At 42.2% G+C, this 27,855-nt stretch overlaps 1 protein-coding gene across 3 annotated transcripts in view; it reads right to left on the reverse strand.

Annotated features, from left to right (window-relative positions):
• The window catches only part of SORCS1 (sortilin related VPS10 domain containing receptor 1), a 275,703-nt gene that overhangs the window by 150,886 nt on the left and 96,962 nt on the right, over window positions 1-27,855 (reverse strand). For all 3 annotated transcript variants that reach the window (XM_007470452.1, XM_007470451.1, XM_007470450.1), the window contains exon 4: window positions 14,597-14,661. In XM_007470452.1, coding sequence (XP_007470514.1) covers window positions 14,597-14,661 — 65 coding nt within the window. The remainder of the gene's footprint in view (window positions 1-14,596; window positions 14,662-27,855) is intronic.

Here is a 27,855-nt window from a genome sequence, read left to right on the forward strand (position 1 = left end):
AGCGCTTTCCATTACTTCCATAAGGACTTGGCTGAAAAACCAAATGCCACCTTATCAGAGATTCTTTGACAGTGGCCCCTGCCCTGCCCCGTCACTTTTTATCTAGACTCTACTTTGTTTTGCTTCCTAGAACATACCATCACCTGGCACTATGCATCTGTTTATAACCTATCTCCCCAACCAGAAGGTTAAGCTCTATGAGAGTAGGGCCTTTGCAACATCCCTTACTATCCTCCGTTCATGCCTAGAAGGGCAGCTGGCCTAGCACAGATGTCCAACAATGCTTTTCAAATGAATGGATAATAAATAGGTCTGCAATGAACCAGACCTGGCTTCAAATTTTAGCCTGCGGCAATGGCAAAAATATTTAGCCACTGTAAGCCTCATTTTCCTCATAATTAAAGTGAGGAAAATAATCATAGGTCCTACCTCCAAGAGCTGTTGTAAGTAGTGCAGCGGCACCAGCCAAATAATAGGAATATAATGCACGATCCTAGCATCCGTGTTGCTTGAGAACACATGGGGCAAAGGAGGGGGAGGTATGAGTAAGTGGCAAGATCTTTACTACGCTACCTTTTGTTCTTGTTTTAAAGCAGGAGTCAGAAACCTGAGGAATTTTTCAAACCCTTAGAAATTGCCACACATGCATGTTATATGGACTGTTGCTGCTGAGTCCTGGGGGAGCCTGAAGACCCAGGAGAAACCCAGTCCTTTGTCCTGGAGTTAAGATCTGGACATCTAACAAGGTCATGGTGAAGGTGAAAAGAGATGAGACATGTCAAGAAAGGACTTTAGCAGGCAGCAACCTAAGTGCCCATTCACTAGCACAGGAACGAATAACATAGGCAGAATCATCACACAGTGTAAAACGATACAGCAGTGAAAAAGACTGCACTGGAGCTCCACTCAGCACCATGGACAGAGTGCCACGCAAAGTACTGGGCGACAAGGCAGAAGAGAACCCAAAGTATGATAACATTTCTATCAAGTTCAAAATATGCAAATCAATATTATACACTGTTTAGGGATACAGACACAAACAATAGAAGGTAATGGTATGAATAGGAATGACTGACACCCATTTCAGAAGAACGGTTAGTGGGGGTAATCGGAAGATGCAATTTGGGAAGAGGTACTGTGGGCTTCAACTGTGTTTGCAACAGTGTAATTCAGAGGTTGACACAGACTCTGGTCCATCCAAACCCAGCCTGTCATCTGTTTTTGTGTGACCCATGAACTGAGAATGGCTTTCACATTTTTTAATGGTTGAAAAAAATCCTAAGAAGGGTAACATTTCACCACCTGTGAAAATTACATGAAATTCCAACTTCAGGGTCCATTAGTAAAGTTTTCTCAGAACACACACACATACACACACATGAAAGATCTGGGGATGACAAATTTCTCTTGTGCACCTCTGTGTTCTCCCCCTCAGGATGGGAGTTAAGGACACAGATCTCCTCACAGATGGGTGAGCACTCAGGAGGCAGGGGGAGCAGTAGCACATAATGGATACAAAGGACCTAATTTGAAAGCTGCCCAGCTGAGCCTGTTACTGCACTGTCACTGTCAGGTTTTTCATTGCTGTGTGGGGAGGCTCGTGTTATCTTATTTTATGCTTTTCTGGTTGGTTTTCAGGGTTGTCTTTAGGCTGCTAAGTCAGAGAGGCCAAACTGAAATCAATAGTCTTTGAAATTAGGAGACTTTTGCAATATGAAAAATGGGGTCAGAAGGACACTGCTAGAAAGACAAAGTGGTAGTGGTGCCAAAGCCTGGGAGCTCAAGGTAAAGCCCAAACTGCTGGCTGGAGACTCCTGACTTTCACTCTCTCTCCCAAGCTTCTGTGATCTCTCCCACCTTACCTGCACAGCAAGGCTTCTTTTCACCTGATACTTTAACACCCTCTGGGGGAAGGACTAAGTGTACCCTCTCTGCTGCCCAGCCCATTGTTGTCAGTGTCAAGTAAAATCCTCAGGTCCTGACCCCCGGGGCATTTTCCATTGTGGCCAACTCCAATTCCTCCAGGAGTCCCCCCTTCACTCCAGGCCTTGGCAGCCCAAGAACTACTTATTGGGCTGGCCACTTCCAAGCAGCCGGCATCCCAGGCTTTATCTGTTGCCTATAAAGCTCAAGGAGAAACCTGGCAACCGTTCTGCACTGGTCTGAATGTCCTCTCCAGGTATGAAAGGAGGACACTGTGCACACGGTACCAAGAAGAACTGGAGACGTCTGGTTAGAAATCGGTGGGGGAGTAGAGGACGCTCAAAACCCCGTCAGGCAATAAGGTCAAAGGGAATTCAGGGGATGCTCTGAAGTCCCTTCAGGTGCCTCCTAAATGTATCTAGGATGTTGGGTTACATTTCTAGGATCACTCTCTATTCTCAGTTGCAGGTTACTCAACATGGGAGGATCCCTTTCTAAGCTAGAAGAAACACCTCTGGAGTGTATCCTTAAGAACTGGAAACTTAAATTTTACTGTAAGAGTGCCTGGCCTTTATATAAGTTGGGGGATGGAAAATGGCCTGAAAATGGGTATCTTGCAATTGGATCTTTATTGCCACAGGATGGGAAAATGGACTAAGGTTCCCTATGTTCAAGTTTTCATGGCCTTTTATCATAATCCTGCTCTATGTGGCTCCATAATCAAAAGCCTGAGGAAACAGAAAATCTCTCCTAACATTCTAAATGATCCCCTTCTAACTTCTCCCAACTCTCAGGGGGGAACCAAGCTTCCCCCACTCTTGCAAGTTCCCTCAGTGCTCCAGATTCTTCTGATCAAACTAAGACCCCACCTCCCCAGAGAAACAATCCCTGCTTGGACAACATTTTATCAGCCAGTCTGCCCCTGTTATTAGGGCCAGTTTTAGCACTATTCGGTCATATTTTAGCTATGAAACTATGACTACAGAAAGGAAAGATGATTTTTTTTTTTGACAACAGGGCCACAATATTCTTTAGACTCTGGAGAAAATTGGTTAAAATAAAGCTTTTTTTGAAATTGTAAAACCGGTTCTTTTTGCATGTGCAATTAGAGAAATCTAGCTTGTTAAAATACTTTTTGGTTTATTTCCAAATTCTGACCCTGAGAGAATAAAAATATGCCTAGGAGAAAGCTTGAGGTTAACTCTTATCATGTCCTTGCGGAACAAACACGGCCCACTTTGCCTGAGACTTCGGCCTTGAGTTGCTTAGCGAAACTTCAAGTCGAAAAAGAAAAAAAAAAGAAAAAAAAAAAGAGGCAAAGAGACAATTTAAGCCTCAAGCGGGAAACTATGAGATCTCTGTCTGCATATATGTATGTCTCAGTATGTGTCTTTGTCTTTGCATAATACTGCTGAAGTTAATTTGTAAATGAGCTCTATTTAACTGGCTTAGAAAAGAAAAGTGCTCACAAATCAAACAATTCTAAATACAAGACAGAAACTAAAGATGTTTGGGTTTATTTGACACACGCCTTGTACCACATTGAGAAAAAAAAAACGTGCTTTGGAAAAATACATGTTTTTAGAGGTTATGGAATGTGATCTTGAGTTTGCTAATCAGAAAATGCCAGTATGACCAACAGTTACACCTGGTTTCTTCTTGGTTTTCACTAGAGGTTACCGGTTTTTAAGGGTTAAAAATTATAATATGTAATCAAAGCTACCAAAGTGACAAGAGAAGCATTTCAGTGTGTAAAGCAAGTAGGATATATGTTGTTGGCCAGAGAAGATATAAAGTATGGAGATATTTTTGTTGGGGAAAGTGATGCTAATAAATTTGTCCTACATTTAGCTGTTTATAGATGAAAAAAAATGGGCAAGATATTGATAATATGGATCCAGGAAGTGATAAAAGTTTTGTGGAAAAGGAACTATGAAAAAAAATTTGGTACGTTGTTAAGACTGATTAAGACTAAATTGAAATTCATTAGGTAAATAAATTTTGCTGTTAACAGTAAGCTGGTACCAGACTGAAATTTGGTTCTCTCTCTATATTAAGAGAAATGCTGCTTTTGATAACAGACTGTGAATTTCTTTGCCTTTAAGTGATTTATATTTGCTTTTGAAATCTTTTGTTACTTCGGTTAAGTAAGTAAGTATTATTTCACAATGACCTATGAAGATTATGGCACACGTAGAGAAAGTTCATTCTGCTTCTACGAGATTAACCCCCCATTGTCAGACTTCTGCTACCCTGATGCCCTTGTAGTATGGCAACGGTCTACTCCTAAATCAGGGAATTTAAAATGGGTCAACAATAGCTGTAGATGAAACAGTCAGCACTATGGGAAGACATACGTGCTCTTCCCAGACTAGGGCTCGAACCCGTGTCCCCTGCATTGGCAGGCAGATTCTTAACCACTGCACCACCAGGGGAGCCCTTGGCTGTGTTTAATAAAAATGGGGGTAATTTAAAAAAATTATGTTTCACTAAATATTATCGTAGTTTCATTAGTTAAGTTCTGTGTTTACAAAGACTCACTTCCCAGATAGTTCCCTGCTGTTATGTTATACTGTTACAAGTTTTAATTGAGTTATTAAAGGGACACTGTAAGTTGGCTTCTGAAGCTTAACTTTGTAATCAATCTTTGGATAAAGATCAGATGCTCCATGATCTACAACCAGGAGATTAACACCAGGCTACAGTCATTCAAGTTTAAAGAAACAATTAGACTATGCTAAGGATAAGGAGCCTGGTAACACTAGGAGATTGGGCTAAATGCCTTATGGACAATGCCAATGTATACAACTTCGCTTAAAGATAAGGCCTGGTGAAAAATAGACTAAGCCAGACAAGCTGGGGATGTACTAGGCTGTACCTAATGAAAATTTCTTAACTTAAATTCTTACTTATGGCCTTACTAATACTGCTAGCTATATTTCTATGTTTGCCTGTTTTACAAAATTGTTGTTTCTTGCATTACCAAATGTGTGACTGAGCCTCCGATAAAATGATGGTATATAGTCCCATATGAGATCAATGACTGTAAGAGTGAAACTGTAGATACAGGAAGAAGCAACAAGAGGGAACATTTTCCTAGACCATAAGAGACTAGTAAAGCAGGAGGTCCAAAGACTTTTGGCTACTCACAAGGCCTAGTCCAGTAATGGCACACTGAGCGTTCCTAGCACTGTGGGACAAAATAGTCATACAATGCCCCCCAACCATGGTCAAATTTATGACCATGAAGGGGCCCTGCCGACAGGAAAGTGGCACTTGCTGTCTGCCTCTACAAAGATTAAATCTGAAGCCGTGCAGCTGCTGACCTTCAACACCCCCTGAAAGGAGTTCAGGGTGGAGATCAGGAATGAGGCATTGTGTGCTCTGGGAAAAAACTGACAAAACGGGCCTTCAGATGGTTAGATATTTTCAGGTAAGGATTTTTATGAGCTCAAATTCTCACCTTTCTCATACCTAGAAAAACACTAAAATCATTAACCGTGACAACTGCTTTGGTTTATGTGTTAATACCACATCAAAGGTTAAAACCTACTTGGATAAAACTAGACAACTGGCTACCTGACTACAGGTCTCCTCAAAGTGCCAGGTCTAGACTGGGATTCAGGCTTATCTTCCTGAAAAAAAAAAAAAGATCTATTTTGTCTATTAATGTTCAGGTTGTCACTCCTCCAACTACTTCTGAATCTGTTATATCTACATCAATAACACTAGGCTAATTAAAAAAGACATCAAAAAATATATATGGCCACAGCAAATGGCTCCATTCCTTTGGACAGGGTAACCCAAGGGCTGACTCCATCTGGACCAGGATCAAAAATTGTTACCAAATATAACTTGGTTCTTACTCCTGCTTTGGCCACTGGTTACAATAATTCTTTTACTGATAGTTTCAATATTTTCAAACTTGTTAAGTTTGTCTCTTTCAGATTGCAACAGTTTCACATCAGGATAATGGTGATGCAGAGATCTCAGCCACTCCTCAGAACAGATCCTGCCAGAATAACAGGGAAAGTCACCCTGGGGTCCCTTAATGAGACAGGGCGAGAGCTCCATGACCCCAACTAGATACGGTCTATGAGTCCCTTGCCAGCCTGAAGAAGTGACAGAAGACAGACCATCGTCCCTCATGCTCCCAGCAAAGATTTCTTGGGGTTCATGTCTCTCAGGGGGAAGGTGAGGTAGGAGATAGATGGGCCCCTGCGCTGGACAGCTGGTGTTTGTCAAGTGGAGTAAAACTGAAGCTTTGTTCTCACCCAGACACTCCAAGGACAAAGCTAGTGGCAGAAGCTGAGCTCTGCTGAAGTAAAGAGATAAGATGACCACTCCTGAGGTCAAGGAAAACTTCCCTATCTGCACATGTGCAGGAAGGCTCCTTGGGGGTCAAAGAGGGAGGGGGCATCACCCCATAATATGTGTGGACATGCACCCACAGGCCTCTGTGGTGGGATCCATTTTAGCAAATAGTTGCACATGCATGTTGGGGAGCGTCCTAGGACCAGTCAGGTGTGAAAAAACAAACAAGATAATTGGCCGAAGATAAAGACCCAGAAGGACTGTCCTAATAAGTGATTTAAATCACTTCTTTAGGGCTTCCCTGGTGATGCAGTGGTTGAGAGTCCGCCTGCCCATGCAGGGGACATGGGTTCGTGCCCCGGTCTGGGAAGATCCCACATGCCGCGGAGCGGCTGGGCCCGTGAGCCCACACTCTTCTCTGGGTGTGTATCTCTGCCTAGTTTCTGACTAACTGCACTCCTCATTAAGGGAGGACGCCCAAACGCTTTCTCTCTGGGCGTGCATCTCTGCTTTACTTCTGTCTTAACAAACTGTTTCTCTGTATGCTCTCCCACTTGTTGTGCTATGTATCGAATAATAAACTTTGTACATGTTTTTACAGTTTCTGCCTCTGTGAGAAATGCATTTTTCACTCGGGGCAAGAGCCAGGGGGGTGTGGTGGTTAGGATTCCTGGTTTTCATCCAAGCTACCCAGGTTCAATTCCTGGGCAGGGAATTAAGATATTGCTTCACACCACCACTCACTGCTGCCTCTCCAAGATCAGTAGGTGCCACTGGACTCTCTAAGTCTGGAAGCTTGATTTAGGCATAGGAGAGGAGAGGGGAGAAGGCATTTGGTAAACGTGTTGGGAAGTGAAGAAACCAAGCAGGACCCTGTGGGGCTCCTGGACACAAAAGCCTTTCTGTAGCCCCATTTCTTGATTACAGGATATAGGCATCATTCAGCCTCCAAGACCTTCCCTGAGTTCCAACAGGCAGGTTCAAATGGTTGCTCATTAGGGAAGGGAGGGGATGCAGAGACAAGGGAGGACCAGTCAAGAAACAATAGTGCAGTCTTGGGGCAGGGTCCTGGTTCCCCCCTCAAGGGATATACATAACAGTATCTTTGAGCTGTTTTGCAGATACTGAAATCCCCACCAGGTGGGAGAAGTTAATGGTATACTGCCCATAAGCACTTAGACCCCAGACCTGCTGGAACCAGAAGGTTGATGATGCTAATTCCCACTTACCTTCCCACCAACCAGTCAGAAGAATGTCCATGAGCTGATTACACCCTCCTCTTTGAACCACTGCTATAAAACTCCTCACTACCCCCCTACAGGTTGGGACACACCGTTCTGAGGGCATTAGCCTGCTGTGGCCCCTTTTGCCTGGCAAAGCAATAAAACTATTCTTTTCCACTTCACCCAAAACTCTGTCTCCAAGATTTAATTCGGTGTTGGGGTACAGAGGCCAGATTCGGCTTCAGTGGCGGGGAGCTATCAGAATCTGAAACTGACAAGAAGTGGAAACTTCTAACCTCTTCCCGGGCCCCACTCTAGAAGTGATTAATACATTAACTGACTGAAAAAGAAGGTAAAAGAAGGCTATGAAACATGGGGTCTAATAATGTCAGTTGGTGTACTCGAGCTGGAGTGGCAAGCTTGATATGTTTTAGATTTGCATAAAAATGCAAATAATGCATAACATTCTTCTCTAGAACATTAAAGAGATTTGATAGCTTTTGAAGGGTCATTGAAGAGGAAATACAAATAACCAAGAAAAATAAATACAAATTCTTAACCTCACTCCTAAGTAAAAAAATACAAATTAAAACAATAAGGATATGCCACATTTTTGTTCATCAGACAGGCTATGTTTAAAAATTTTTTCATAACAACCTGGACTACTGAGGGTACGTAAACATAGGCATTCTCATATTTAGAGAGTATGCAATGATGTATCTATTTCAGAGGGAAATGTGACAATGCCTATAAAAATTAAAAATGTACACGTTCTTGGATTTCCCAGGGAAATCCCAGGGATTTCCCGTCAGTAATTTTTCTTTGAGCAGTGCTTGCTCCCTAAACACGTTTGAATGCTTATTCACCAAATAGGTAATATGTGCGTACATGTATGTATCAACACTCTTTGAAACAGCCAAACATCTATTTATCTATTAATGAGATGGTGATTAACAAAATTATAGTTGGCTGTCTAATGGGGTTCCTATGTAGTGATTAGCCATGAAGTGGCTAAATTTACATATACTGATACAGAAAGATTTTTAACTTGCTACTGCATTCACCCACACTGAATCTGGCATAACAGTTTTACAACATGAATATTTGTGAGTGTGTATGTATGTGTACACGCATACATATTTATCAGTATAAGCCTAAACAATTTCTGGAATAATATAGAAGACATATTTTTAAAAAAATACCAACTTTGGAGACTTCCCTGGTGGTCCAGGGGGTAAGACTCCATGCTCCCAATGCAGGGGGGCTGGGTTCGATCCCTGGTCAGGGAACTAGATCCTGCATGCGTGCCACAACTAAGAGTCCGCATGCTGCAAGTAAAGATCCCGCATGCCGCAACTAAGACCCGGCACAGCCTAAATAAATAAATATTTTTTAAAAAATAAATAAAATTACCAACTTTGGGGAATAAGAATGAAGGTCAGGAAGTGGATCTACTTTTCCCTTGATACACTGGAATACTACTTATCTTTTTATTGTCATTGTTGCTACTTCTGTTGGTATAAAAGTAATTAATGCTTATAGTGTAAACTCAAACCATTTCATTGCTAATATACTGGGGACTGATGAGAACTGAGGTTTCTATCACCTTCCTGCAGTATCTCAGCAGTGCTCACCTTATCCAGATATTGATATGCATGCCGTTCAATATGGAAATTCGATTGGAGGGGTGGAAAGTGAAAAGCAGAAATGAGATGTCCAGTTCCTACCCACAACAAGAATTAGTGAGATGGTGGCTATGCAAAGTTGTGATTTTCCTTTGATTTTTATCTCAGCTTATAAAATGCTGGTTTGAGTTTCGTTTCAGAAAGAGTTTGGGGGCAGTCTTTTTCATAGCTGGTTAAAGGGCCAAGGTTGTTTTTCCCCAAAGAAAGAGATTAATCCTATGGCAAGTTGTTTCAAGGTTAGTCACTCAAGCAAATAGACATGGAGACCAGTAATTGTCCCCTGTCCCCGGTGGCACGGATCACTACAAGTACAGAAAAAATTCAGGTCACTGGCCAGGTCTTTCACTTCAGAAGTAAAAGGGAGAAGCAATAAAGCTCAAACTTGGTACTGCAGGTTCTCTTACAAGATGATGTAATAGATGAGCATAAATATAAAACTATAGACCCATGTGTAATTCCCACGCAAAGAATTCTGATAAAAGTTATATTCTTGGGGCTTCCCTGGTGGCGCAGTGGTTGAGAGTCCGCCTGCCGATGAAGGGGACACGGGTTCGTGCCCCCGTCCGGGAAGATCCCACATGCCGCTGAGCGGCTGGGCCCGTGAGCCATGGCCGCTGAGCCTGCGCGTCCGGAGCCTGTGCTCCGCAACGGGAGAGGCCACAACAGTGAGAGGCCCGCATACCACACACAAAAAAGTTATATTCTTTTCCTCCAAATTACATATACATACTGGCATACAATTTCAGGGAGTCATGAGTTTCTCACGCTCATCCATTAGCCCTAAGGGACTCTACACACCCTATGGTTAAAGGCCCTTCTGTAACAAGACGTGCCCAACGGTGACACACACAGATATTTATTAAGTCAACACACATGAATGTGCCAGGCTCTGAGCTATGTTTTGTGCATGGAACCAAGATTAAATAAGATACAGTTTTTCACAAAGATTTCAATCCAAGAGTTGGGACAACTTTTTCTCTCTAACTACACAGATTACATACATACATACATAGACACACACACACACACACACACACACACACAGACACACACACACACCTGTACCTATATTAGGTAAATCAATAGAATGTAGGTTTCCTTTTTATTATAATAATGTACTGGGTAGCAGTTTTAATGTATTGGGTGCACACAATGCGTGTGCACATTCACACATACACAAACACACAGGGTATTTAAACAGTAAAATCTTTGTTTCCTGGATGAGGACCTGTCAATTTGTCCTCGGTTGAACGCAGGGGCCAATAACAAATGCCACATCCAATAAGCACGTTAAAAATATTCCAAAAATACTTCCTGTGATTGATTGTAATTTGGGTTACTCTCTTCAGCTTGCTTCCCAAGGCAGAGAGGTAGTACAAGAAAGAATAACATCCTTGTCATGGTTGTTAACTACGAAACATCCAGATTTCAGAGCACAGTTGGCAAGAAATGTTTGTGTAGGTCACAGACCTTCATAGAGCGAAAGCTTTCCAGAGCTCACCTCCCCTCAAATATGGAGACTTCAACTGAAACAGAAATTAATTATAAAATGTAATCTAGGGAGATTTGAAACGACACTAAAACTAAACTTCGAATAACAAGCCCACATAAGCATTTGCCATCCACCCCATGGCGATAAGCAAAATAAGCAAGGAGGGATTTTTTTTCTGTGTCACATGCCTCAGTGCATTGTCTACAAAATTCCTAAACCCATTAAAATCAGAAAAAAATTACTTGCTACAAAGTAAAAAAAAAAAATCATATTATTTTGACATACACCCTACCAGATGTATGACCTAGAATATAAACAATGGGTTTCATATACTAAACAGTAATGAAAGGATGGAGAAAAAAGAGGGATCCCAATTCCGGAATGGGGAGAGAGATAACATAGAGATACTGGATTTCTTGGAGCAAATGAAACAGCCTGGAATCAGATTTGTGTGTGTGTGTGTGTGTGTGTGTGGTATGCGGGCCTCTCACTGTTGTGGCCTCTCCCGTTGCGGAGCACAGGCTCCGGATGCACAGGCTCAGCAGCCATGGCTCACGGGCCCAGAAGCTCCGCGGCATGTGGGATCTTCCCGGACCGGGGCACAAACCCGTGTCCCCTTCATCGGCAGGCGGACTCTCAACCACTGCACCACCAGGGAAGCCCTGGAGTCTGATTTTGATAAATACACTCTCAGTTATATTTGCTAATAGCTTGCTACTCTGACCTCTCCGTGTTCTTTCCTTCCTCCTCCTCTGTTTCTTTGACCTGAAGCCATGTTTACTGACTCTCTTGGAGAACGACAGACAGACAGACAGACAGACAGACACACAGAGGGAATATGATACTGAGAAAATCTCACTGTTTTTTTATGTTTAGTCAGGTCAGGAGTTATGCTTAGATCCTTTATTTCAATTGGTAGGTTTTGTTTTGTTTTGTTTTGACAGGGATAACTTTTCAAATTAAATCCCTTTATTGAATTTTCACTCTTGGATAGTTTCTGAAGATGCTGTCTTTGCAGAAAAGTAAAATAAAATAAATAAAATTAGAACTGATATATTTCATGCCTTGTGAAAGCTGAGCCTGAGATGACAGTTTGGCATTATCAACCTCCGTGCCTGCAGGGAGCACAGGAATAATGTTGGGTGAGAGAAAACGTGCTGATCAGGGAAAGCGACAGCCGTGTTGTTTTCAGAATACAGGGTAATGTGCATTAAATGCCACAAGCCAGAAAGCAGCATTATCCCCCAAAGCTTGAAAATAAAAGCAACCTGGGATGCTACCAACTCCATCCAGAGCTTTCTAAACAAGGGGTGTAGTCATGGGAGACAGACCCTAAAGCTCTTTCATTACTCTTTCGTTGTGGGACTTTGTTACTATAAGCGTGTTCCACAGACCAGAGGCATCAGCTTCACCTGCAGACTCTTGGGCCCTTACTGAATCAGAATCCACATTTTAACAAGATCCCTGGGTGGGTCGTATGCATGTTCAAGTTTGAGATGCAATGCTCTAAATTTATCAGACAACCTGGTAAGGGAGGTTAGGTAGCCAGCTGGTAACCCTGACAATTGGTCAACTATGTGTTCATTCATTCAATAAATATTCATTAAGCTCCATCTGCATGTAGACACTGTAGAATGTGCTGGAGATGCAATACTGAGCAAAGGTATACGTGGCTCCTGCACACATAGAACTTAATAGGCTGGTGGAGAGGAAAACTTGTGATCAAATGGAATGTGTAATTTCAAACTAGGATGAATACAATAAAGAAAAATAATAGAGTTGGATGAAAGCAAGCAAAATAAACTGGTTTAGATTAGGACTTCAAGAAAGATTTCCTTAAGAAATGGATGCTCTCCCTGGATTTGATATAGTTCTATGGTTATTTTAGATGTTATCATTGGGGGAAGCTGGGTGAAGGGTTCAGGGGAACTCCATACTATTATTTTGAAACTTCTTTGTGAACCTAAAATTATTTCAAAAAGTTAAAAAAAATTAGAAATGATGATTAATCTTAATCTGAACGATCTTCAGTAATACCTTAGACTGAATTGGTTAGGGAAGGGGGAATAAAGAAAGGTATTCCAAGCAGAGGAAACAGCAGGTATTAGAGTCTTGTTATGGAGACATAGAACTTTGTAGTTTCTAAGAATTGAAAGCAAACTCAAAGGCCTGCAGGTGATGACCGAGGAGGGCACAGAGTGAGATGAGGCTGAGGAAATGGGCAGGCGGCAGATTATGTTGCAGCTACAGGTAAAGGTGAGAACTGTGTTCTTTATTACTAGAGCAATGGGAACTAAAACAAAGCTCTAAACAGATGGCATGGCAACTGTTGACTTAAGACAGCTCTGGCTACTGTGTACTGAGAACTGAACCATGGAATCCAAGATATTAACAGCTCCGGTCACCACCAGAGAGAGCCCACTTTATGAAAAGGTGGGAAAGCAGCTCTAAACTGTTGAGATTTTTCTGTGTCAGGTACAATCTGGGCACATTACATATCAGAGCTCTGCCTGAGTTTATAAAGGAGAAAGGAGATGGTCAGCTTGGATGCTGATCTATCCCCACACTGATTCTGCCAAAGAATATATTCATTCCCCAAAGAGGGAAAGAAACCTCTGGAGATAAAAATATCTCCCTGTGAGCACATAGTAATGGAGTAGGTGTGGTTTCTGGAGAGTTTGGATGGCAGGGGTGGCCAGCTTCTTTGAGCTGTGAGCTGGTAAACCATGGGTATCATCTGCCTTTGCATCAGAAAAGTGGAGGGCAAGTAGACAGGCTCAGTGTCAGTGATGATGAAGTGTGTGAATTGTGAGGGATATTTTTAAAACAGAGAAGGTCTCAAAAATTAGATTATCACCCTCTGGCTCAGTGCTGAACAACTTTGGCCAGCCTCTTGGCACTGTGGTAATTGGAGAGTCTGTTCTCTTCCTTTTCTCTGCACTTGAGACCGCTTTTTTTTCACCTGGGTTTTCTCCCCTCATCTATTTTCCTTCTATGCATTTCCCCCTTTTCTCTTTTTCCTTTTTCCCTTTCACCTGTAGTTCCCTAGTAGTACCCCCTGAAATGCTTAGCCCTCCTGGAGAAACTCAGGAACAAAGAAGGGGAAGGAAATCCATGCTGTTATTGTTTAAATATATTACTTAAACTTTCCATGCCTTGGTTTCTTCATCTGTAAAATGGGAACCACCACCTATGAACTGTAGTGAAGATTAATTGTGATAAAGTATAGAAAGCCCTTAGCATAATTCCTGGTACAGGGCAAGTGCTTAGTAAATATTAGCTACTATAGGAATCATTATTATTAACTTCTTTAATTTACAGTGAAGAAATGGAGGCATAAAGAGTTTAAGTAACTTTTTCAAGGTCACACAGTAAGTGAGTGAACTTGTGAGTCATGCAGACAGGGGTTTGGATTGTGGTTCTTCAGCTTTGCTCTCCATCGTGTGCTAAAGCCAAAACATCCATAGGAAACACAGTCTTTCACTGTAGCCAACCTAACGGGATGTTCAGAACCACCAGCTGACTTTTGCCTCCTGCCGCTTACGATGGGGACAGACAGGATGATGCTCTTCTACAAGCCCTTTCCAAGTGTTTTGTCAAATCTCCCACTAGACGCTGAGGCATTGGCTGGATGATATCTGATGAAATAAGGAAACTGGCAAAACAAATCAAAACAAGAGAGCAGCAATAATGCAATAATAACAAGTGTTTACTTAAAAAATAAGAAATTTTGGAATTTTATCATCCCCTGCAAAGAAAAACCCCTTGATTGGATGAGAGTTGTAGAGAATTATTAAGACAACTCTAGGTAACTAAGACCAAAAAAAAAAAAGTCCTCAGGTCCAAACAACTCAGATTATTGATTATTGCCACTGTGATTTCCCTTAACACAGATGCGATTCATGGCAGATCGATAAAATTAATTACTATTAATGTCGTGGAAAAGTTCCTTTACTTACGACCATCCACAGTTCTGGCCTCGAGATGCACAAGATCTGGTTCCTTGTTCGACCCCATCACAGACCTAAATGATAGAGAAACATCAATACTAATGAATTCCCATGTGCCTCAGAGAAACTCATCTGAGCCCACAAACTACTAATGTTCATGGGATTCTAAAGCCACAGTCCTTAGGATACATCTACTGTATTTATTGATATAGCCTAACAGTACAATTTTCACTTCAAATAAAACCTATAAAAAATCCTTTATTTGATGAAGGCCAGGCTCGACTTTGGCAAGGATACTGTGTGTTATTAACTCCGAATTGCAAATGAGTCCCATGCATGTCATATGTAACAGTCTCACTGACAGTATATTAAACTTTCAAGAGTTGTCAGGCAGATGCCAGGCAAGCTGCTTTACCTGAGTGACTTGAACAGTGATTTACGCAGCAAACTGACCTAATTAATGTTTTCATTTGAAATTTTCAGAACTACCTACTACTATCCTATGAACAGACCATATGACCCAACCGATGTAGTGGCCAAAACAGCCTAGAGTGACCATTCTCTGTATTGTTGAACCTGTGTGAGTGGGAAATACAGATGCACCCATATTATGATATGTGCCAGATATCACAAGTGTAAGTAAAATACAAGCCTATTTAAAATGCCTTGGAGGGCTTCCCTGGTGGCGCAGTGGTTGAGAGTCCGCCTGCCAATGCAGGGGACACGGGTTCGTGCCCCGGTCCAGGAAGATCCCAGATGCCACGCAGCGGCTGGGCCCGTGAGCCATGGCCGCTGAGCCTGTGCATCCGGAGCCTGTGCTCCGCAACGGGAGAGGTCACAACAGTGAGAGGCCCGCGTATCGCAAAAAATAAATAAATAAATAAATAAATAAATAAATAAATAAATAAAATGCCTTGGAGAGGACCCTCAAGATGGCGGAGGAGTAAGATGTGGAGATCACCTTCCTCCCCACAAATACATCAGAAATACATCTACACGTGGAACAACTCCTACAGAACACCTACTGAACGCTGGCAGAAGACCTCAGACTTCCCCAAAGGCAAGAAACTCCCCACGTGCCTGTGTAGGGTAAAAGAAAAAAAGAAAAAACAGAGACGAAAGAATAGGGACGGGACCTGCACCAGTGGGAGGGAGCTGCAAAGGAGGAAAGGTTTCCACACACTGGGAAGCCCCTTCGCAGGCGGAGACTGCGGGAGGCGGAGGCGGGAGCTTCGGAGCCGCGGAGGAGAGCGCAGCAACGGGGGTGCGGAGGGCAAAGCGGAGAGATTCCCGCACAGAGGATCGGTGCCGACCAGCACTCACCAGCCCGAGAGGCTTGTCTGCTCACCCGCTGGGGCGGGTGGGGGCTGGGAGCTGAGGCTCGGGTTTCAGAGGTAGGATCCCAGGGAGAGGACTGGGGATGACTGCGTGAACACAGCCTGAAAGGGGCTAGTGTGCCACAGCTAGCCGGGAGGGAGTCCGGGAAAAACTCTGGATCTGCCTAAGACGCAAGAGACCATTGTTTCCGGGTGCGTGAGGAGAGGGGAATCCTTCCCTGTCTGCCCACAGAAGGCAGAGCACTGCCTAAACGAGCTCCAGAGACAGACGGGAGTGAGCCACAGCTATCAGCACGGACCCCAGCAACGGGCAGAAGACGCTAAGGCTGCTGCTACAGCCACCAAGAATCCTGTGTGCAAGCACAGGACACTATCCACACCTCCCCTCCCTGGAGCCTGTGCAGCCCGCCAGTGCCAGGGTCCCAGGACCCAGGGACAACTTCCCCAGGAGAATACATGGCACGTCTCAGGCTGTTGCAATGTCACACTGGCCTCTGCCGCCGCAGGCTCGCCCCACATCCATACCCCTCTCTCCCACTGGCCTGAGTGAGCCAGAGCCCCATAATCAGCCGCTCCTTTAACCCCCTCCTGTCTGGATGAAGACCAGACGCCAGAGGGCAACCTACATGCAGAGCAGCACCAGGTCTAAAGCTGAACCCCAGGAGCTGTGCAAACAAAGAAGAGAAAGGTGAACACCCCCTTGAAACCCGGCCACCATGCGGATGAAGCTCTAGAAGGTTCATGGAAAGGCCTATGTGGGTGAGAACCGAAGCCCCAGGCTGATAGCTCCAGTCGAGCTCCCCGCCAGCACCCACTATGGCGACCTGGTGAGGCCACTTTGGACCTTCCAGCCATCACTGCACCCCAGGCAACACCTTGGGAAGCAGAAGAACCTTCTAGTCAGTCAACAGAATTGTGAGAAACACAGACAGAAGGGCCGGCCTTCTGGGAAGATGGCGGAACAGTAAGACACGGAGATCACCTTCCTCCCCACAGATACATCAGAAATACAGCTAAATGTGGAACGATCTCTACAGAACACCTACTGAACGCTGGCAGAAGACCTCAGACCTCCCAAAAGGCAAGAACCACCCCCCCTCCACGTACCTGGGTAGGACAAAAGAAAAAAGAAAAAACAGAGACAAAGAATAGGGACAGGACCTGCACCAGCAGGAGGGAGCTGTGAAGGAGGAAAGGTTTCCACACACTAGGAAGCTCCTTCGCGGGTGGAGACTGTGGGTGGCGATGGGGGAAGCATCGGAGCCGCGAAGGAGAGCACAGCAACAGGGGCGCGGAGGGCAAAGCGGAGAGCTTCCCGCACAGAGGACCGGTGCCGACTGGCACTCACCAGCCCGAGAGGCTTGTCTGCTCAACCGCCAGGGTGGGAGGGGCTGGGAGCTCAGGCTCCGGCTTTGCTCGGAGCGCCGGAAGCACCGGGAGAGGACTGGGGTTGGTGGCGTGAACACAGCCTGCAGGGGGTTAGTGCGCCACGGCTAGCCGGGAGGGAGTCCGGGGAAAAGTCTGGAGCTGCTGAAGAGGCAAGAGACTTTTTCTTCCCTCTTTGTTTCCTGGTGCACGAGGAGAGGGGATTAAGCATGCTGCTTAAAGGAGCTCCAGAGACGGGCGCGAGCCGCGGCTAAAAGCGCGAACCCCAGAGACGGGCGTGAGACGCTAAGGCTGCTGCTGCCGCCACCAAGAAGCCTGTGTGCGAGCACAGGTCACTATCCACACCTCCCTTCCGGGGAGTCTGTGCAGCCCGCCACTGCCAGGGTCCCGGGATCCAGGGACAACTTCCCAGGAGAACGCACGGCGCGCCTCAGGCTGGTGCAACGTCACACCACCTCTGACGCCACAGGCTCGCCCCGCACTCTGCGCCCCTCCCTCCCCTCGGCCTGAGTGAGCCAGAGCCCCTGAATCAGCGGCTCCTTTAACCCCATCCTGTCTGAGCGAAGAACAGACGCCCTCCGGTGACCTAAACGCAGAGGCAGGGCCAAATCCAAAGCTGAGACCCTGGGAGCTGTGAAAACAAAGAAGAGAAAGGGAAATCTCCCCCAGCAGCCTCAGAAGCAGCAGATTAAAGCTCCACAATCAACTTGATGTACTCTGCATCTGTGGAATACATGAATAGACAACGAATCATCCCAAATTGAGGAAGGGGACTTTGAGAGCAAGATTTATGATCTTTTTCCCCTTTTCCTCTTTTTGTGAATATGTATGTGTATGCTTCTGTGTGAGATTTTGTCTGTACAGCTTTGCTTCCACCATTTGTCCTATGGTTCCATCCGTCCTTTTTTTTTTCTTAATAATTATTTTTTTATTTTAATAATTTTATTATATTTTATCTTACTTTATTTTACTTTAATTTATCTTCTTTCATTCTTTCTTTTTTTCCTTCCTTCCCTCATTTCTTCCTTCCTCCCTCCCTCCCTCCCTCCCTCCTTCCTTTCTTTCTTTCTACTTCTACTAATTCTTTCTTTCCACTTTTTCTCCCTTTTATTCTGAGCCGTGTGGATGAAAGGCTCTTGGTGCTGCAGCCAGGAGTCAGTGCTGTGCCTCTGAGGTGGGAGAGCCAACTTCAGGACACTGGTCCACAAGAGACCTCCCAGCTCCACATAATATCAAGTGGCGAAAATCTCCCAGAGATCTCCGTCTCAACACCAGCACCCAGCTTCACTCAACGACCAGCAAGCTACAGTGCTGGACACCCTATGCCAAACAACTAGGAAAACAGGAACACAACCCCACCCATTAGCAGAGAGGCTGCCGAAAATCATAATAAGTCCACAGACACCCCAAAACACACCACCAGACGTGGACCAGCCCACCAGAAAGACAAAATCCAGCCTCAACCACCAGAACACAGGCACTAGTACCCTCCACCAGGAAGCCTACAGAACCCACTGAACCAACCTTAGCCACTGGGGACAGACACCAAACACAACGGGAACTACGAACCTGCAGCCTGCAAAAAGGAGAACCCAAACACAGTAAGATAAGCAAAATGAAAGGACACACAGCAGATGAAGGAGCAAGATAAATACCCACCAGACCTAACAAATGAAGAGGAAATAGGCAGTCTACCTGAAAAAGAATTCAGAATAATGATAGTAAAGATGATCCAAAATCTTGGAAATAGAATGGACAAAAGGCAAGAAACATTTAACAAGGACCTAGAAAAACTAAAGATGAAACAAACAATGAGGAACGACACAATAAATGAAATGAAAAATACTCTAGATGGGATCAATAGCAGAATAACTGAGGCAGAAGAACGGATAAGTGACCAGGAAGATAGAATAGTGGAAATAACTACTGTAGAGCAGAATAAAGAAAAAAGAATGAAAAGAACTGAGGACAGTCTCAGAGACCTCTGGGACAACATTAAATGCACCAACATTCGAATTACAGGGGTTCCAGAAGAAAAAGAGAAAAAGAAAGGGACTGAAAAAATATTTGAAGAGATTATAGTTGAAAACTTCCCTAATATGGGAAAGGAAATAGGTAATCAAGTCCAGGAAGCACAGAGTCCCATACAGGATAAATCCAAGGAGAAATACGCCAAGACACATATTCAACAAACTGTCAAAAATAAAATACAAAGAAAACATATTAAAAGCAGCAAGGGAAAAACAACAAATAACACACAAGGGAATCCCCATAAGGTTAACAGCAGAACTTTCAGCAGAAACTCTGTAAGCCAGAAGGGACTGGCAGGACTTATTAAAAGTGATGAAGGAGAAAAACCTGCAACCAAGATAACTGTACCCAGCCAGGATCTGACTCAGATTTGATAGAGAAATTAAAACCTTTACAGACAACCAAAAGCTGAGAGAGCACCACCAAACTAGCTTTACAACAACTGGTAAAGGAACTTCTCTAGGCAAGAAACACAAGAGAAGGAAAAGACCTACAATAACAAACCCAAAACAATTAAGAAAATGGGAATAGGAACATACATATTGATAACTACCTTAAATGTAAATGGACTAAATGCTCCCACCAAAAGACACAGATTGGCTGAAGGGATACAAAAACAAGACCCATATATTTGCTGTCTACAAGAGACCGACCTCAGACCTAGAGACAGATACAGACTGAAAGTAAGGCGATGGAAAAAGATACTTCAGGCAAATGGAAACTGAAAGAAAGCTGGAGTAGCAATTCTCATATCAGACAGAACAGACTTTAAAATAAAGACTATTAGAAGATGCAAAGAAGGACACTACATAATGATCAAGGGATCGATCCAAGAAGAAGATATAACAATTGTAAATATTTATGCACCCAACATAAGAGCACCTCAATACATAAGGCAAATGCTAACAGCCACAAAAGGGGGAATCGACAGTAACACATTCATAGTGGGGGACTTCAACACCCAACTTCCACCAATGGACAGATCATCCGAAATGAAAATAAAGAAGGAAACACAAGCTTTAAATGATACATTAAACAAGATGGACTTAATTGATATTTATAGGACATTCCATCCAAAAACAACAGAATACATGTTTTTCTCAAGTGCTCATGGAACATTCTCCAGGATAGACCATATCTTGGGTCACAAGTCAAGCCTTGGTAAATTTAAGAAAATTGAAGTTGTTTCAAGTAACTTTTCTGACCACAATGCTATGAGACTAGATATCAATTACAAGAAAAGATCTGTAAAAATTACAAACACATGGAGGCTAAACAATACACTACTTAATAACGAAGTGATCACTGAAGAAATCAAAGAGGAAATAAAAAATACCTAGGAACAAATGACAATGGAGACATGACGACCCAAAAACTATGGGAAGCAGCAAAATCAGTTCTAAGAGGGAAGTTTATAGCAATACAATCCTACCTTAAGAAACAGGAAACATCTCTAATAAACAACCTAACCTTGCACCTAAAGCAGTTAGAGAAAGAAGAACAAAATAACCTCAAAGTTAGCAGAAGGAAAGAAATCATAAGAATCAGATCAGAAATAAATGAAAAAGAAATGAAGAAAATGATAGCAAAGATCAATAAAACTAAAAGTTGGTTCTTTGAGAATATAAACAAAATTGATAAACCATTAGGCAGACTCCTCAAGAAAAAAAAAGGGAGAAGACTCAAATCAATAGAATCAGAAATGAAAAAGGAGAAGTAACAACTGACACTGCAGAAATACAAAAGATCATGAGGGATTACTACAAGCAACTCTATGCCAATAAAATGGACAACCTGGAAGAAATGGACAAATTCTAAGAAATGCACAACCTGCCAAGACTGAATCAGGAAGAAATAGAAAATATGAACAGACCAATCACAAGCACTGAAATTGAAACTGTGATTAAAAATCTTCCAACAAACAAAAGCCCAGGACCAGATGGCTTCACAGGCGAATTCCATCAAACATTTAGAGAAGAGCTAACACCTATCCTTCTCGAACTCTTCCAAAATATAGCAGAGGGAGGAACACTCCCCAACTCATTCCTTGAGGCCACCATCACCCTGATACCAAAACCAGACAAGGATGTCACAAAGAAAGAAAACTACAGGCCAATATCACTGATGAACATAGATGCAAATATCCTCAACAAAATACTAGCAAACAGAATACAACAGTGCATTAAAAGGATCATACACCATGATCAAGTGGGGTTCATTTCAGAAACGCAAGGATTCTTCAATATACACAAAACAATCAATGTGATAAACCATATTAACAAATTGAAGGAGAAAAACCATATGATCATCTCAATAGATGCAGAGAAAGCTTTCAACAAAATTCAACACCCATTTATGATAAATACCCTGCAGAAAGTAGGCATAGAGGGAACTTTCCTCAACATAATAAAGGCCATATATGACAAACCCACAACCAACATCGTCCTCAATGGTGAAAAACAGAAAGCATTTCCACTAAGATCAGGAACAAGACAAGGTGGCCCACTCTCATCACTCTTATTCAACATAGTTTCGGAAGTTTTAGCCACAGCAATCAGAGAAGAAAAGGAAATAACAGGAATCCAAATCGGAAAAGAAGAAGTAGAGCTGTCACTGTTTGCAGATGACATTATACATAGAGAATCCTAACGATGCTACCAGAAAACTACTAGAGCTAATCAATGAATTTGGTAAAGTAGCAGGATACAAAATTAATGCACAGAAATCTCTGGCATTCCTATACACTAAGGATGAAAAATCTGAAAGTGAAATCAAGAAAACACTCCCATTTACCACTGCAACAGAAAGAATAAAATATCGAAGAATAAACCTACCTAAGGAGACAAAAGACCTGTACTCAGAAAATTATAAGACACTGATGAAAGAAATTAAAGATGATACAACTAGATGGAGAGTTATACCATGTTCTTGGATTGGAAGAATCAACATTGTGAAAATGACTCTACTACCCAAAGCAATCTACAGATTCAATGCAATCCCTATCAAACTACCACTGGTATTTTTCACAGAAGTAGAACAAAATATCTCACAATCTGTATGGAAACACAAAAGGCCCCGAATAGCCAAAGCCATCCTGAGAACGAAAAACAGAGCTGGAGGAATCAGGCTCCCTGACTTCAGACTATACTACAAAGCTATAGTAATCAAGACAGTATGGTAGTGGTTAACATAAGGTTAACAGATGATTTCTCAGCAGAAACTCTACAAGCCACAAGGCAGTGGCATGATATATTTAAAGTAATGAAAAGGAAGAATCTACAACCAAGATTACTCTACCAGGAAAGGATCTCATTCAGATATGATGGAGAAATCAAAAGCTTTACGGACAAGCAAAAGCTAAGAGAATTCAGCACCACCAAACTAGCTCTACAACAAATGCTAAAGGAACTTCTCTAAGTGGGAAACGCAAGAGTAGAAAAGAACCTACGAAAACAAACCCCCCAAATTTTTTTAAATGGTAATAGGAATATACATATCAATAATTACCTTAAATGTGAATGGATTAAATCCTCCAACCAAAAGAGAGAGGCTCGCTGAACGGATACAAAAACAAGACCCGAATATATGCTGTCTAAAAGAGACCCACTTCAGACCTAGGGAAGTATACAGACTGAAAGTGAGGGGATGGAAAAAGGTAGTCCATGCCAATGGAAATCAAAAGAAAGCTGGAGTAGAAATACTCATATCAGACAAACTAGACTTTAAAATAAAGACTATTACAAGAGACAAAGAAGGACACTACAGAATGATCACGGGATCAACCAAGAAGAAGATATAACAATTGTAAATATTTATGCACCAAACACAGGAGCACCTCAATACAAAAGGCAAATGCTAACAGCCATAAAAGGGGAAACTGAGGAACACAATAAGAGTAGGGGACATTAACACCCCACTTACACCAATGGACAGATCAACCAAAATGATAATAAATAAGGAAACACAAGCTTTAAATGACACATTAAACCACATGGACTTAATCGATATTCATAGGACATTCCATCCAAAAACAACAGAATACACTTCCTTCCAAAGTGTTCATGGAACATTCTCCAGGATAGACCACATCTTGGGTCACAAATCAAGCTTTGGTAAATTTAAGAAAATTGAAATCATATCAAGTATCTTTTCTGAACACGACGCTCTAGATATCAATTACAGGAAAAAAAATCTGTAAAAAATACAAACACATGGAGGCTAAACAACAGGCTACTAAATAACCAAGAGATCACTGAAGAAATCAAAGAGGAAATCAAAAAATACCTAGAAACAAATGACAATGAAAACACGATGACCCAAAACCTATGGGATACAGCAAAAGTAGTTCTAAGAGGGAAGTTTATAGCAATAAAATCGTACCTCAAGAAACAAGAAACATCTCAAATAAACAACCTAACCTTACACCTAAAGCAATTAGAGAAAGAAGAACAAAAACCCCCCAAAGTTAGCAGAAGGAAAGAAATCATAAAGATCAGATCAGAAATAAATGAAAAAGAAATGAAAGAAACAATAGCAAAGATCAATAAAACTAAAATTGGGTTTTTTTTTTTTTTTTTTTGCGGTACGTGGGCCTCTAACTGCTGTGGCCTCTCCCATTGTGGAGCACAGGCTCCAGACGTGCAGGCTCAGCGGCCATGGCTCACGGGGCCAGCCGCTCCACGGCATGTGGGATCTTCCCGGACCGGGGCACGAACCTGTGTCCCCTGCATCGGCAGGCGGACTCTCAACCACTGCGCCACCAGGGAAGCCCTAAAATCGGGTTCTTTGAGAAGATAAACAAGATTGATAAACCATTAGCCACACTCATCAAGAAAAAAGGCAGAAGACTCAAATCAACAGAATTAGAAATGAAAAAGGACACTGCAGAAACAACTGACACTGCAGAAAAACAAAGGATCATAAGAGATTACTACAAGCAACTATCTGCCGATAAAATGGACAACCGGGAAGAAATGGTCAAATTCTTAGAAAAGCGCAACCTTCTGAGACTGAACCAGGAAGAAACAGAAAATATAAACAGACGAGTCACAAACACTGAAATTGAAACTGTGATTAAAAATCTTCCAAGAAACAAAAGCCCAGGACCACATGGCTTCACAGGTCAATTCTATCAAACTTTTAGAGAGAACTAACACGTATCCTTCTCAAACTCTTCCAAAATATAGCAGAGGGAGGAACACTCTGAGCTCATTCTACGAGGCCGCCATCACCCTGATACCAAAACCAGACAAAGATGTCACAAGGAAAGAAAACTACAGGCCAATATCACTGATGAACATAGATGCAAAAACCCTCCACAAAATACTAGCAGAAAGAATCCAGCAGCACATTTAAAGGATCATACACCATGATCAAGTGGGGTTTATCCCAGGAATGCAAGGATTCTTCAGTATATGCAAATCAATCAATGTGATACACCATATTAACAAACTGAAGTACAAAAGCCGTAAGAAAATCTCAATAGATGCAGAAAAAGCTTTTGACAAAATTAAACACCCATTTATGATAAAAACTCTCCAGAAAGTGGGCATAGAGGGAACTTACCTCAACATAATAAAGGCCATATATGACAAACCCACAGCCAACATCGTTCTCAATGGTGAAAAACTGAAACCATTTCCACTAAGATCAGGAACAAGACAAGGTTGCCCACTCTCACCACTATTATTCAACATATTTTGGAAATTTTAGCCACAGCAATCAGAGAAGAAAGTTAAATAAAAAGGAATCCAACTTGGAGAAGAACAAGTAAAGCTGTCTCTGTTTTCACCTGATATGATACTACACTTAGAGAATCCAAAAGATGCTACCAGTAAACTACTAGAGCTAACCAATGAGTTTGGTAAACTAGCAGGATACAAAATGAATGCACAGAAATCTCTTGCATTCCTGTACACTAATGATGAGAAATCTGAAAGAGAAATTAAGGAAGCACTCCTGCTTACCACTGCAACAAAAAGAATAAAATGCCTAGGAATAAACCTACCTAAGGAGACAAAAGACCTGTATCCAGAAAACTATAAGACACTGATGAAAGAAATTAAAGATGATACAAACAGATGGAGAGATATACCATGTTCTTGGATTGGAAGAATCCACATTGTGAAAATGACCGTACTACCTAAAGCAATCTACAGATTCAATGCAATCCCTATCAAACTACCAATGGCATTTTTCAAAGAACTAGAACAAAAAATTGTTTGTATGGAAACACAAAAGACCCCGAAGAGCCAATGCAATCTTGAGAAAGAAAAACGGGGCTGGAGGAACCAGGCTCCCTGACTTCAGACTATATTACAAGGCTACAGCAATCAAGACAGTATGGTAGTGGCACAAAAACAGAAATATAGATCAATGGAACAGGATAGAAAGTCCAGAGACAAACCCACACACATATGCTCACCTTTTCTTTGATAAAGGAGATAATAATATTCAATGGAGAAAAGACAGCCTCTTCAATAAGTGGTGCTGGGAAAACTGGACAGCCAGCTACATGTAAAAGAATGAAATTAGAACACTCCCTAACACTATACACAAAAATAAACCCAAAACGGATTAAAGACCTAAATGTAAGGCCAGACACTATCAAACTCTTAGAGGAAAACATAGGTAGAACAATCTATGACATAAATCACAACAAGATCCTTTTTGACCCACATCCTAGAGAAATGGAAATAAAAACAAAAATAAACAAATGGGACCTAATGAAACTTCAAAGCTTTTGCACAGCAAAGGAAACCATAAACAGATGAAAAGACAACCCTCAGGATGGGAGAAAATATTTGCTGAAAATCAACTGACACAGGATTAACCTCCAAAATATACAAGCATCTCATGCAGCTCCGTATCATAAAAACAAACAGCCCAATCCAAAAATGGGCAGAAGACCTGAATAGACATTTCTCCAAAGAAGATAGACAGATTGCCAACAAACACATGAAAGGATGCTCAACATCACTAATCATTAGAGAAATGCAAATCAAAACTACAATGAGGTATCACCTCACACCAGGCAGAATGGTCATCATCAAAAAATCTACGAACAGTAAATGCTGGAGAGGGTATGGAGAAAAGGGAAACCTCTTGCACTGTTTATGGGAATGTAAATTGATACAGCCACTATAGAGAACAGTATGGAGGTACCTTAAAAAACTAAAAATAGAACTACCATATGACCCAGCTCTCCCACTACTGGGCATATACCCTGAGAAAATCATAATTCAAAAAGAGTCATGTACCACAATGTTCACTGCAGCACTATTTACAGTAGCCAGGACATGGAAGCAACCTAAATGTCCATCAACAGATGAATGGATAAAGAAGATGTAACACATATATACAATGGAATATTACTCAGCCATAAAAAGAAACAAAATTGAGTTATTTTTAGTGAGGTGGATGGACCTAGAGTCTGTCATACAGAGTGAAGTAAGTCAGAAAGAGAAAAATACCGTATGCTAACACATATATATGGAATCTAAAGAAAAAAAAAGGTTCTCATGAACCTAGGGGCAGGACAGGAATAAAGAGGCGGATGTAGAGAATGGACTTGAGGACATGGGGAGGGGGAAGGGTAAGCCAGGATGGAGTGAGAGAGTGGCATGGACATATATACACTACCGAATGTAAAATAGCTAGCTAGTGGGAAGCAGCCTAATAGCACATGGAGATTAGCTGGGTGCTTTGTGACCACCTAGAGGGGTGGGATAGGGAGGGTGGGAGGGAGACGCAAGAGGGAGGGGATATAGGGATATAAGTATATGTATAGCTGATTCACTTTCTTATACAGTAGAAAGTAACACAACAATGTAAAGCAATTATACTCCAATAAATATGTTTAAAAAAAAAAATACAAAATAAAATGCCCGGAGGCACATATTATTTAGTCTTATCTTGTAGTGAGCCATATTAAATCAAAAATAAGTATTCTGTTATATAAGCAGTATGGGCCATCATACTTTAAGACTTTCATTCAGCAAGATTAACTAAACTTGGGACTATCTATAATTTTTTCATCAGGATTTGCAGACATCCATTTAATCTGTTCCATTTCCATGTGTAAAATAGTAACATGCCTTAAAACTGGTCTTCCTCTGCCTCCCTGGAGCCCCTCAGCCCCACCATCAAATCCATACGAGAAAATGAAGATGTTAAGAACGCTCATTACATTCAGGACTCAGTGTGGTAGCCAAGACCCATTTCACTTTTTCTGCCCCGTGCCTACCACACAGGAAGATCTGCCACTCCTCAAAGTGCCTCATTCCTTTCCTCTGCCCTCTGGGAGCCTCTGTATGTTTTTCTCTCCAGCTTGAAAGGCCCTTCTCCAGTTTCACCGTGTGTTCTTTGACTCATTTTGAGACACATCTGAAAGGTCACTTCCTCCATTAACTATTTCCCAGTTACATCAGGAAAACTGCTCTCTTCCTAAGTATTTCTTTTTTGATACAAATTTTGTAAAAGTTTGCTACAAATAATTATTTTATGTCTTTCCCT

The sequence above is a fragment of the Lipotes vexillifer genome, unplaced genomic scaffold (assembly GCF_000442215.2).
Source record: "Lipotes vexillifer unplaced genomic scaffold, Lipotes_vexillifer_v1.1 scaffold916, whole genome shotgun sequence".
Taxonomy (NCBI): domain Eukaryota; kingdom Metazoa; phylum Chordata; class Mammalia; order Artiodactyla; family Lipotidae; genus Lipotes; species Lipotes vexillifer.